This window comes from Corylus avellana, chromosome 5 (genome assembly GCF_965113065.1).
Source record: "Corylus avellana chromosome 5, dhCorAvel1.hap1.2, whole genome shotgun sequence".
NCBI lineage: Eukaryota > Viridiplantae > Streptophyta > Magnoliopsida > Fagales > Betulaceae > Corylus > Corylus avellana.
In genome coordinates, this window is record NC_142494.1 from 24,947,022 (window position 1) to 24,958,965 (window position 11,944).

General features: G+C 37.1%; 3 protein-coding genes across 3 annotated transcripts; all 3 read left to right on the forward strand.

Moving 5' to 3' along the window:
* Positions 1 to 687: 687 nt before the first annotated feature.
* Positions 688 to 1,089, forward strand: LOC132182105 (uncharacterized). The gene has a single exon (XM_059595306.2). The coding sequence runs from the start codon at positions 688 to 690 to the stop codon at positions 1,087 to 1,089; it is 402 nt and encodes a 133-aa protein (XP_059451289.2).
* A 3,926-nt stretch (positions 1,090 to 5,015) lies between these two features.
* On the forward strand, positions 5,016 to 6,913 carry LOC132182785 (zinc finger CCCH domain-containing protein 14-like). The gene is made up of 2 exons (XM_059596126.2): positions 5,016 to 6,064; positions 6,202 to 6,913. The coding sequence occupies exons 1-2, from the start codon at positions 5,321 to 5,323 to the stop codon at positions 6,505 to 6,507; spliced, it is 1,050 nt and encodes a 349-aa protein (XP_059452109.1). The 5' UTR covers positions 5,016 to 5,320; the 3' UTR covers positions 6,508 to 6,913.
* Positions 6,914 to 8,097: 1,184 nt separating this feature from the next.
* LOC132183345 (nuclear transcription factor Y subunit C-2-like) lies at positions 8,098 to 11,151 on the forward strand. Its single transcript, XM_059596771.2, has 7 exons — positions 8,098 to 8,326; positions 8,470 to 8,527; positions 9,564 to 9,634; positions 10,190 to 10,396; positions 10,510 to 10,599; positions 10,702 to 10,790; positions 11,015 to 11,151. The coding sequence occupies exons 1-7, from the start codon at positions 8,213 to 8,215 to the stop codon at positions 11,028 to 11,030; spliced, it is 645 nt and encodes a 214-aa protein (XP_059452754.2). The 5' UTR covers positions 8,098 to 8,212; the 3' UTR covers positions 11,031 to 11,151.
* Positions 11,152 to 11,944: the final 793 nt, after the last annotated feature.

Below are 11,944 nucleotides of genomic sequence, written 5' to 3' on the forward strand. Positions count from 1 at the left end.
CAAAAGCTTTTCAAAAATCTCCACCTAATAAAAGCTATTATTAAACATTTGGACTTTTTTGTGTGGCTCTGTGGTCAAACACTTAGTACATATGATTAATATTACGTGTATACGCGTCATTCTCAAATACATTACCATGTAATTGGATTAAGGACTTTCAAAGTCCCACGAGCGGCATCGTCCTTTTCAATTAGTTGGCTAGGCTCTGTTTGTTTTGTTCTGGTTAAATATATGCTTTATAATCAAATTAAACAATTTTTTTTTTTTTTTGGGTTTTGTTTAAGGCTCATTTTATTCTACTGGGTATATAGCTCCTGCGATGCTCGGACAAAACTTAGGTTGAATGAGTACTTTTATTACCTAATTAATCTTAGAGAATAATATAGAAACTTATTTTATTTTGGGGTTTGAATAAAACAAAAAGAAAAGACTGCTCAATTTTCTACAGGAACAAACGTGACTATTTAATGAGGTCGTAATCCTCCCAAAAAGCAATTACTCTGTCAAACCGGCTTTCTTGACCATTTTTAATGAAAAAAAGGGTGTCTGTTGAATTTGAAGTTGCTGCGATGGCGAGATGTTTACATGCGCTCTCTTATATATATATATATATAATAAGAGTGTCTCACCCAGCTCATTCACATTCAAGCCTCTCTCTCTCTCTGAGTCTCTTTCTGTGTGTCTGAAATGGAGTTAATTCCTAAACCAATTAAAGGTAGCCTGAAGAGATACTGGAGAAGACAACGGTACCAGCGGCTCCATGGATCAAAAACAAGCAGAAAGAACGTAAAGATCGTGAGGTTGGGAGACAGCCCAAGTAGAGTTTGGAGGCTGAGAGCAATCCCAAAGCTGCGGTTGAAGATTGTCTCACCTTTGAGGCTCTGGACAAAGCTGAAGAATGCTTATATGAACACCATGCTTAGCCTGGCAGGCAACGTGGGCCACTTGAGTAGTAGCAACGTTTTCGGTGGAAGGCGCATTCCAAAGGCTCGCCAAGTTTCCCTAAACTATTCGTTTGAAGAAATTGAGAATCGGCTGATTATCGAGATTTATAAGGCCCTGGCTTCTCGCGAATTAACTCCCATCTAGAGGAACTCTATCTTATTGTCACTTCATTTTTTTTTTGGGTCTTTTTTCTGTAAGGAACTTTTGGGTCTGCTCGTATCCCTTGAATAGTTGGGAAACTCAAATTGTTCTGTTTTTTCTTTTGTAATTTCTTCTTTCTTTTGTGATCTTATACATAATCGTTATTGGAAAAAGCTTAATGGCCAAGAACCCTTTATTCTGTAGAACATATATGGTTCACATGTTCAAGTTTTGCAAGCACAACAAATCTGGTATTCGAATTTTCCTAAACAGAGACACAAAGATAAAACATTCACCTCCGTGCAACAAAAATGATTTAACATGTCTATAATAATAAAAATATAGTATTTAGCATTACTCGACGAGACTCCCTAAGCAAAAGCCGTCAAGGCAATTAACAACATAATAGAAGCCATCAAGGCAATAACATAAGGGCATAAATATTTACAAAAAGTATACAACTAACCTAGGAAAATGTTCAACTCTCATGAGATGCACGTATTCAGACCGGACCACAACCTGGGCACAGCAATAAGAAGCCCATTAGTAGGGATTAATGGACATTATTAGTCTCATTCCCTTGGCAATTGGCATTGTGTGCTTAGGGATTCAAATTCATGTCACTCCCCTTACCAAACCACTTAATTAAGAGTAAATCCTTGGAGTTAGCCATTTTTAAGTGAAAAATTATTGTACATTTTCTGTGCAAAAATAAATTCTGAAAATTGCAAGATCAGAAGAGAACTGATCTATTTATTTTTTCAGTGGAGGCAATTGGCAGGAAATCACCCTTCGAACCCCCTACCTCCTACCCCTTTCTCCCCTTGTGTGAACATGTAAAAAAAAAAAAAAAACTCATTTTCTCATCCTCTTCAAAAGAGCACCGTTGGATAAGGAAATTCTTTCGACATGATGTGTCGCCGACTATGAGGCTGTTAATCTAATGGGAAATGCTAGACATTCCAAGACTTCTTTCTCAAAAATTGGTTCCCAAATGATGTGTCATTATCTCATAAATTGATGACACACTTTTCAAAATAATAAATCTCGTGAGATTGTGACGCATCATTTGAGAACTAATTTTTGAAAATAAAATTTGGAATGTGTAGCACTCCTCTAATCTAATAATCAATTGAAGAAGATTTAATCACTAATTAGTATCCAATTTGGAGGCAAATGCCCACAACTCATCTTTCAATAGTGACATCAATCACGTGGTTGGGCTCGCGTTAGGCCCCAAAACGGCAAGACCACAAGGGATAAGTCTAGCTTGGACCGGAGCTTTAATTTCCAAAAAAATGTATATTCGTCAAGTTAATCCATCCCACATTTTGACAATTACAAAACAACAAAAGAAACAAATAAAGAAAAATAATAGAAAAATTCAAAGCAGTCTGAGAATTTAGAGGATACAATCTTGACCGTAACTTAAACTACAGGATATAAGCAAATTCGGAGTTACAATATTAGTCAACATTTCATGTTTTTAATTTTGAGAGACAGAAATAATTTTATTTTAGTCTAATCATAAATATCGTAGAAAAAATATCCGATTAATTTTCAACACCAGACAGCTCGCGTACTTCCTGCGTGTAAATTAGAAATAATAATTGTGGTCGTTGGCCCGCCCGACCCCGTGCAAGGAAAATCAATTACCTATTAATATTGCCTTCCACGGAAAGCAAATCACGATTCACCTTAGTTTAAGTCAATGGTTTCTTTCCTTTCTTATTTTTCTTTCCTACATAATTCCTCAGCCGACATTATTTATCAATCAGCCTTACAGTTATACATACTTAATTAGCCAATTGATAATGAATAACAAGAAAGAATCAGTATCTCTAAAATTCTTAAAATATTCTATTAGGCAGATTTACTTAAATCCTGATTATTTTTTTCAAATTAAATATTTAAGATTCTACTATCTCAGTATTTATTATTTTTTTTTTTTTTTAAAAAAAATAGTAAATATTTAGAACTAGCTAGAGCACCCGGTTGTTACTGAATTTATAGCTTTTTGCTAAAGAGATGGGGTGGCATAAGGTGAAAATATTCTAAGACAATGCACTTCAAGTTGTGTAGGCGCTTACACTTATGGATAAAAATTGATGTCCTTATAGCCAGTTAATTGATGATGCTCGATTTAAGCTGAACTCCTTCCAACAATGGGGGTGTTTCATGTACGACGGGAGGCCAATGAAGCCGCTTATATGCTCATAAAGCTCTCACTTTCTATAGGAGATGAAGTGGTCTATGTAGAAGAAGCCCTCAATGTGTTATTGATATTGTAATAATTGAACGTTGTTGTTAGGTTTTTGCGTGTAATGAAATACGTGTATGATTTCAGAAAAAAAAAAAAAAAATTCTAAAATAGGATATGTGCTGTTTATACAAACTGTAAATAAACCGAAACCTATTCACCAGTTAAATTAATTTTTCATTGGTCAATTTTGGCTTTGCAAAATGAAGTTGATCCAACTTGTTTGGATTAAAAACGTTGTGCAAATAGTATGACCCCTTTCTTAATTTGATCCAGGCAATCAAGTTTTAAGCAAACTCAACCAAATAGCCCATTCTTATTTTTGGGGAATGCTTTTAAACTGTAGACTTATCTATTATTTATAAAGCCATTTCTTTCATTTATTTATTTTTTAAAAAATAGTTTTAGGAAATTCAAACTTATTCCAGTAAATATGAGGCAATAAAAAAAAAGGGTCATCTTGCAATAGGACTTGGACGATGGTTACTTTCAGTTACTAGTAAAGGTGTACAAACAATTGCGGTTATTTCTTCTTAACCGCAACCGGTTTAGGTGGTTATATGTTTTTAAATAATTGTAACTGATTAACAGTTAACTACAGTAAGGGTTTTCAGTTAGTGAAGTTCGGTTATTAATTGATAACAGTTTTTCATAAAAATCCAAAACACCATTTTTTTAGTTATAACTTTTTGACTCAGGAAAAAAAAAAAAAAAAAACGTTCATGGCTTTTCACTTTTAAGGCGTACTATTTGAATAAGAGACGGACAAAGAGTGGGGGCTATGGCTCCCTGCCTCCCTCCCTTTTTTGAAAAGTTCGTTATAAACACAGTGCTGAAGCATTACCTGAGCCATAAACTTTAGATTTGGTCCCGGGCCATTGAACAGGCCCAAAGAAAACCACCCCTTTTAAGCATTAGATCCTTTAAACAGACCAAATATCAAGGGTCCAGTTGGATCCATTTAATTCCATCCCACACCGCCACACGCCCACATGGGTTGGGTTTTCCTGAGCATAAAACATCAGAGCGTTGCCTTTTCGGTGAATCCTGTGTTAATCTCAAGAGTCTTAGACCATGACCTCTTTCTTCTTTTAATACTAAAAAAAATACAATTTTGTGGAGCCAATCCCAATTTGTGGTCTTGCTTAGAAAAGGACTGGGGAATTTGATTTACAATCAGTACCAGAAATTAGGCTTAGGACCAACTAATTGATGAAACGAAATCAAAGAAAGTCTAATAATTCACAAATTAAGTGATTGTACGTTGGTTACATAACAAGGAACATATGACCAAATTACAATTTGATTGAGATGGTGACACCAGAAGAGGGCCATAGAGTTAGTTAAAGTTGTGATAAAGAAGCAAACCCCCCCCAATGCTACATTACAATTATTATATGTCAACCTTACTTAAAATAAAAATTATATCTTATAAAAAAGCGAGTCGATCTTAAGCCACCTCATGACAAGGAAAACGAAACCTCCTCAAGAGAGAACCACCGCCACCACCACCTCATATGCTTCCATGCCACGCCAACATTTCCCCTCTACCAAACTCTTTTGTTTTTCAACTGCAACCCAAAACTCATTTATATTTATATTCCTCTCTCAATCTTTAAGCCTTATTCATACTCTTCACTCTCTCTCTCTCTCTCTCTCTCTCTCTCTCTATAACTGCCAGCTAGGACTAACGGTCTGGGGGGCTTTCTTTGGTGCCTTCTCGCAGATTCCTTTTAAAGAGAGAGCAAGCTAGCTAGGAATTTTGAACGAAGCCGGCCAATCAACTGTTTCCATGTGTTGTTCAGTCGATTAAAATTCAGGGCTTGATTTGTTCATTCCATGCGTACTGTGCGGGCGCAAACACTTGCACCTTATCACTCCCGCCATAAATAAATAGCGTTTCTCGTTATCTTTTTTCTGTTTTTCTGTTTTCAGAAACTATTGTGTTTGGTTCTCCGGAAAATTCAGCCTCACATGGAGAAGGACGCGTCTCCTCCTTCCAACGGCAGCGCCAACACCACCGCGGCGATCTCTTCACAGATCACATCTCACAGCGCTCCAATATCACCACCACATCCTTCATCTCCACCTCGCGACACTACTCGCGCTGATCATCTCCCTGAGAACCAAAGCTTCGGCGCCGACTTCGCGTCAATGTACCACTCCATATTCCCTCCAAAATCATCCTCCCTCTCCCTCAGCCCCTCCACGTGCTGCTCCTCCTCCATCATGGACGACTTCAACGCCGACGCCACCGCCACGCAGCAGCGCCTCAACCAGGCCCGCCTCATCCTTCAGTACCATGAACTCAACGGCCACTACGACCTCTGCCGCGCTAGCCTCCTCGACCTCATTGCCGAGGCCGACGTCCTCCGTCAAGAGAACGCTGAGCTCCGCGTCTCCAACGCCGAGCTCCTCAAGCTCCTCTCCTCTCAGGCTTCCTTCCACAACCGCCTTCTCTCCTCCCCCGCCAATCCGGACCGCTCTTTCCTCCACCACTTTCGCCGCCTCTCCATCGACGAAGAACGCACTCCTACCACCACCACCACCAACCGCTTCGATCGGATTTCCTCCGACCGGTTCACTCTCCCGAAGAGCATCTCCGTCCGCTCCACCGGCTTCGCCAAGGCACATAACCTCCCTGCGGCCACTAGCAATCCGAGTCCAAGTCTCTCCTTCACTCGGCCACGTGTCCCCAGCCAACTCGCCGCCGGATCGGTGAGTGATTTCGAAACCTTTGCTTAACAAACTTCAAAAAGCACGCGAACGGAATTCATTTTTGTTTATTATCAATTCTGTAAATTCCATTTTCTTTCATTTGTGAAAAGTTTTGATAATATGTGCCGCGGGTGCAGCAAAAGGTGTATGTGCCTGGGAAGAGGGACGAGGAACAAGAGGCGCTGGAGTTGGAGGTGTACAACCAGGGGATGATCAAGACGGAGCTGTGCAACAAGTGGCAGGAGACCGGCACGTGTCCTTACGGGGACCACTGCCAGTTCGCCCACGGGATCACGGAGCTCCGCCCCGTAATCAGGCACCCGCGCTACAAGACGGAGGTATGCCGGATGGTCCTTGCTGGCTCCACGTGTCCATACGGCCACAGGTGCCACTTCCGCCACTCTCTCAACGACCAAGAGAAGATGTTGCTGGGCCCGCGTTGATTCTGTGATGGTACTCCTCCTACCATTCGATTCACGGTTACAAACTTACAAATGGATTGGGATTACACTAAAACTGTGTACATAATTCTCATCTTAATACTCATAAGAACAAATAATAATAGTAACAATTGATGATATTCACTGTGACAAAATAAGACCACAGTTGAAAAATGATAAAGAAAAAAAGGGGGGGTTAATGTTGGATATTTTGGTGACGAAAAAGCGGTGTGGGGGCAGAAATAAAGAATTTGTTAGATTGGTTTTTGGTTACTGGTAGAGAATTTTTGAATGATGTATGCATGCTATTAATTGATGTATACGCATAGATGCTGGCGGGCATCTCTAACTAGCCAAACAGCCAAACTCAAGTTTGTAATGATGATATTTGTTGGCGGTTGGTACGAAACTTTCAGATGAAGCTACTTACAATTGCAAATTACAATGCATCTCTCTCTCTCTCTCTCTCTCTCTCTCTCTCTGTGGAAGAACATTTTTGGACTTGTTTGGGTGCATGTAGACCATATTTGATGCTGCCTGCTGGAGTTTGGGCTCCAAATATCATTTTCCTTTTCTACATTAATTATTGAATTCGTCTATTTCATACCATGAATGAATGTGAAAACTGAAGAGGGGGGGTTTTATTTGATATGATTGCCAGATTATAGATAACATTTAATTATTTTGTTGCTTCAAAGATAGTTTTATGATGTAGTAAAGTAGCTGATGAGTGATGATAAGAGACAAAGCTATCTCTATACTAAAATATATGGTGCTACAATATTAGGATTTTAAAAATTGCCTCTACATATTATTAAGAGAGAGAAAGAAACAAGCTAATGAGCACAGCAGGAGGCATGCAAAAGGGCTAGGATAATCAAGATAGTAAATTGGCTTTAAGATGGTTGTGGACTTGGGATAAGGATTTTCTTAATTTCACTTGAAATGGAGATGAGTTATTTTATGGTCAAAATTTTATTTTATTGTATTTAACGGTCTATACGATGTTATGTTATTTAAATTTTTTAAATAACGTGACAACATATTCATCACGTGTCATCATGTATACCATTAAATATAATAAAATAAATTTTTTATTATAAATTGACCGATCATTGCATACCACTTAAAATGGGGAATACAGACTTGCAACCTAACTAGGAATGTTACTATATATCTTGTTAATTAAGTTTTCAAGAAATTTTCATATTGAAAGTTTGGTGTGTGTGTGTGTTTTTTTTTTTTTTGGGTATTACATTTCAGTGGTTGAAATTATAAAATTAAACTGTTTTCAGCCAATTCAACAACTTTGAAAGAATCAGATTCTCTTGTCCATTTATGACTTCAAAAAATAACTGGTCATTAATGGTAATATTAAAGTCAAGTGATTCGTTGGAGAGACATCTTATATAATCCCCTGTGGACAAGGCTATCATAATAACACTCTCTGTTTTGCTACAACCACTCTCTATCCTTGAGGATTACCTCAAACTTAATGCTAATTGCTCCCTCTGAGCGCAAACTTATTGCTCATTGATTCTTCTATATCACTTCCACCCACCCCTGAAAAAAAATAAATAAATAAAAAGAAATTAAGGAGAAAACAATCACAATCTTTTAAATACTTTTACATGCACATCGATCTGTTTATTGACAGTCCCTTCTCATGAAAATTGAGGTAGCTAGCTAGAGAGGCCGGCTAGCAGAAATGGATTTGAACCAGTCAGTGGATTTCCCATTTTCCTCACCCCCATCTCCACAACTGCAAAACGTCATGCCTTTGGCGTCTTTCATGTTGCCTAATCACCATCAAACAAGCAAAGTGAGGTTCTATTAATCCTTAATTTTGTGCTTAATAATTAGATCGATACTCTTGTTTTCTGCTATTCTTTTTTTCTAGCTTCTTTGTTTCCTTAACTTAAAGAATGCTGAAGGGGATTCCTGGGTTAATGTGCATGTACACAGAGGAATATTTTGGAGTTTTTTTGGAATCAACAGTTGGTGGAGATTTATAATACTTCAGGTTCTCTCTAAAATATTTTAGTGATTGTTGTTTATATCTTAGAGGCATTGAAAATTGGAACAGGATCTTTTCCGGTCCAGAATGAGAATATCAAGTTTATGGTTAGAATTTCTTTTTAAAAATTATAGAGTTACAAATGGGACACATGTTCCACTACAAAAAATAATAATAAAATATTATTTCATATTAAAAAAATATATAAAATAAAATAATAAAAAAATAAGGAGTGTTCCGGCTACCCCCAAAGGCCAAATCTTAAGAAAAAAACAAATTTTGTTTGGCCATTGGGGGTGGCCAGACCGTTAGTTTAGGGTGGCCGAAGCCACCTCAGGCCCAATGGGGGTATCCGGCCACCCCCAAGGCCAAACGAAAAAATAAAAAAATTTTGTTTGGCCCTTGGGGGTGGGGGTGGCCGGACCACCCCCGTTGGGCCTGGGAATGGCTTCGGCCACCCCATGGCCATTGGGGTGGTCTGGCCACCCCTAAGGGCCAAACAATTTTTTTTTTTTTTTATTTTCTAGATTTGGCCCTTGGGAGTGGCCGGACCACCCCCGTTGGGCTTGGGAATGGCTTCGGCCACCCCATGGCCATTGGGGTGGTCTGGCCACCCCTAAGGGCCAAACAAATTTTTTTATTTTTTTTTTATTTTCTAGATTTGGCCCTTGGGAGTGGCCGGACCACCCCCAAGGGCCATGGGGTGGCTTCAGCCACCCTAGACCGGCTATCTCGGGTGGCCGAAGCCACCCCAGCCCCCAATTGTGGTGGTCCAGCCACCCCTAATGGGGTGGCCGACCACCCCTTATTATTTTATTTTATATTAAAAAATATAAAATAATATTTTATTATTATTTTTTTTGTTAGTAAGACGTGTCTGATTTGTAGTTCTAAGATTTCTTTTTAGAAATCCTAGCCATAAACTGAATATTTTTCAGTCCAAAATTGATCAGAGAGGATCCTATTCCTTGAAAATTGTTGTTTTATTAATTTCCCATAATTTGCCAGTGGTTATGTAATGGCTTTTCATGATGCATTCTAGTGTGTAAGAGCCACCATCAACTACCTCTCGCAAGGATCAAAAGGATAATGAAATCCGATGGGAAAGTTAAGGTTAATTTTTCTCTTTATTCTTATCATTTCCTTATTGTTATTATTATTATTATTGTTGATGTTTATTATCATATATATAGACTCTTTATATAAAGTCTTACACCATTTTTAATTAGAGAAATGTTACATATTTATCTCTTACTCATTTTTTTACAAATTCACCATTGAATTTATAGGACCACATGAAACCCCATGTGAATCTCACAAATTTAATAATAAATTTGCCTATTGCTTGTAAGGAAATGAAAAAGAAAAAAAAGAAATGAAGTATTGATTTAAACCTTGTTCAATAATTAATTAATAATAATAATAATAATAATAAAGGTTTTCACATAAGTAGATATCCACATGCAAATGGAAAAATGCTACCCTTATTAAATTTTCTTAAAATTTATATAGTTATTGATCAGCACAGGGAGTTGAGTTCACCTTCATAAAATGATTATTTTCTTTTAGATGGATTAATGGTAGTGTAATTTTTAGAGAAATTAGAGTAATGTTATGGAGCTTTTTAATTATTTAAACTAATTAATTAGAAATTACATATATGATTAGATGATCAGCGCAGACACTCCTGCTATCTTCTCCAAAGCTTGTGAGCTGTTCATTCTGGAGCTCACACTCCGCGCATGGCTGCAAACCGAAGAGTGTAAGAGGCGAACACTCCAGCGCTGTGACATTGCCACGGCCATTAGTCACGATGACCTTCTTGACTTCTTGGTTGATCTCGTTCCCTTGGATCGTGATCACCATTACTATAAGGTTCCTACTTTTCTTTTTCTTCCTTTCCTTAACTAGCTAATATATATATATATATATTGGATTTCAAGGAATATTATATTATAGCTACTAATTAAGATGGTCAAATTGTTCAGGAAAATGGGACTGGAAAAAATTTAGAACAAACTCTTTCTGGTTCTGCTGAATCACTGCATCATCATCATCCTATGATGATTAACATAGGCGTGAGTAATTAAAACATGTTTTATTAATAATTTGATCACTTCATCATGATTAATTAATTTACATTATATATATTTCATACTGTCAATCATTTTGGTATTTAGGAATCGGCCCCAGAAGTGCCGTGGCCATACATGATTGACCCATCAATGTGCTGTGCTGATCTGGATCGGAGTATGATTCTCCTTCCAAGGTGTGATAAAATTAATTTGTTACATATTTGAAGATAATATTTGACTATTAGTCCTTTTTCCTTAAAGGGCCGGGAAAGTTTTAAGGCCCCTGAAAAATATTTCTCTTTCGTTTTCCTCCCAATAGGCCTCATGGTATACTTTATTTCACATGTTAATCCAGCAAAAATATTCATTTCATATATACGTACACATTGATATTTTGTACTTTATTTCGTTTTTGCAGTGATAAATCAATGTAATGAAGGAATGTGGCACAACAACATGCAGCTGGTAGCCAACACCATGTTATAAATAAATTAATAAATGTATAAAATATCAAAGTGTGTGCCTTTCTTGTTATGGATCGTAATGTAAGAACTTAATTGTGACAACTGTTATATTTTTAGTAGTTTGCAAAATAGTTCTTGTTTGTTAATACATTTGTGTTAAATCCTTTATTGGGTTGTTTTTTTTCTTTTTTCTTTTTTTTTTTTTAAGTAATGGATTAAAACGAAAAGGAAAATGCTAGGTGTTCTTCTAGTGGTCTCCTGGTGTGCCTTTTCAACTGTGATGTGGCTTTTAAAATCACATATAGATAAAAAGTCAATAATGATAATTTCAAATTCAACGATAATTTTAAAAGTTACATCACATTTGGGAGGACACCAAAAGAACATTAGAACACTTAACATTTTCCAAAGGAAAAACAATACAAAAGTAGTGAGTTGCAAACTAAATACACCCAATTCGTATGGAGACTTAAGGCAAAGATTTTCATAATTCGGACATCAGCATGAGCTGGATATATAAGACTATCTTGACCCAATTAAAGATATCATCTCATGTGTCCACTATGATCTTTACAATCAGGCTTGGTTTTTGTGTAAAAGAATTAATAAAGAGTATTTACAATTAACTCTAATCCAAAATAGAATATCATTGTCCCCAAGGGGTAGCTCAATCGGCTGTGAACCACGCCTAATGAAGTAGAGGTCACTAGTTCGAATCTCCCTCTTCCCTTGTGTGGACATGTCAAAAAAAAAAAAAAAAAAAAACAATATCATCATTAATTTAAATTTTAAATTTTGTTATATTAAGGGTATTTTCGTCTTTAGGGAGGTGGACATTGACAATTTTTTAGTAGTTTGAAAGGACATTGTCAATTGAGCAGTAA

Bases quoted from the DNA above. Each gene is read 5' to 3' on its own strand.
- LOC132182105 (XM_059595306.2), top strand. From the start codon at position 688: ATGGAGTTAATTCCTAAACCAATTAAAGGTAGCCTGAAGAGATACTGG.
- LOC132182785 (XM_059596126.2), top strand. From the start codon at position 5,321: ATGGAGAAGGACGCGTCTCCTCCTTCCAACGGCAGCGCCAACACCACC. The intron at 6,065-6,201 runs GTGAGTGATTTC...CCGCGGGTGCAG, and splicing joins GCCAACTCGCCGCCGGATCG to CAAAAGGTGTATGTGCCTGG.
- LOC132183345 (XM_059596771.2), top strand. From the start codon at position 8,213: ATGGATTTGAACCAGTCAGTGGATTTCCCATTTTCCTCACCCCCATCT. The intron at 8,327-8,469 runs GTGAGGTTCTAT...GCATGTACACAG, and splicing joins ATCACCATCAAACAAGCAAA to AGGAATATTTTGGAGTTTTT. The intron at 10,600-10,701 runs GTGAGTAATTAA...TTTGGTATTTAG, and splicing joins CTATGATGATTAACATAGGC to GAATCGGCCCCAGAAGTGCC.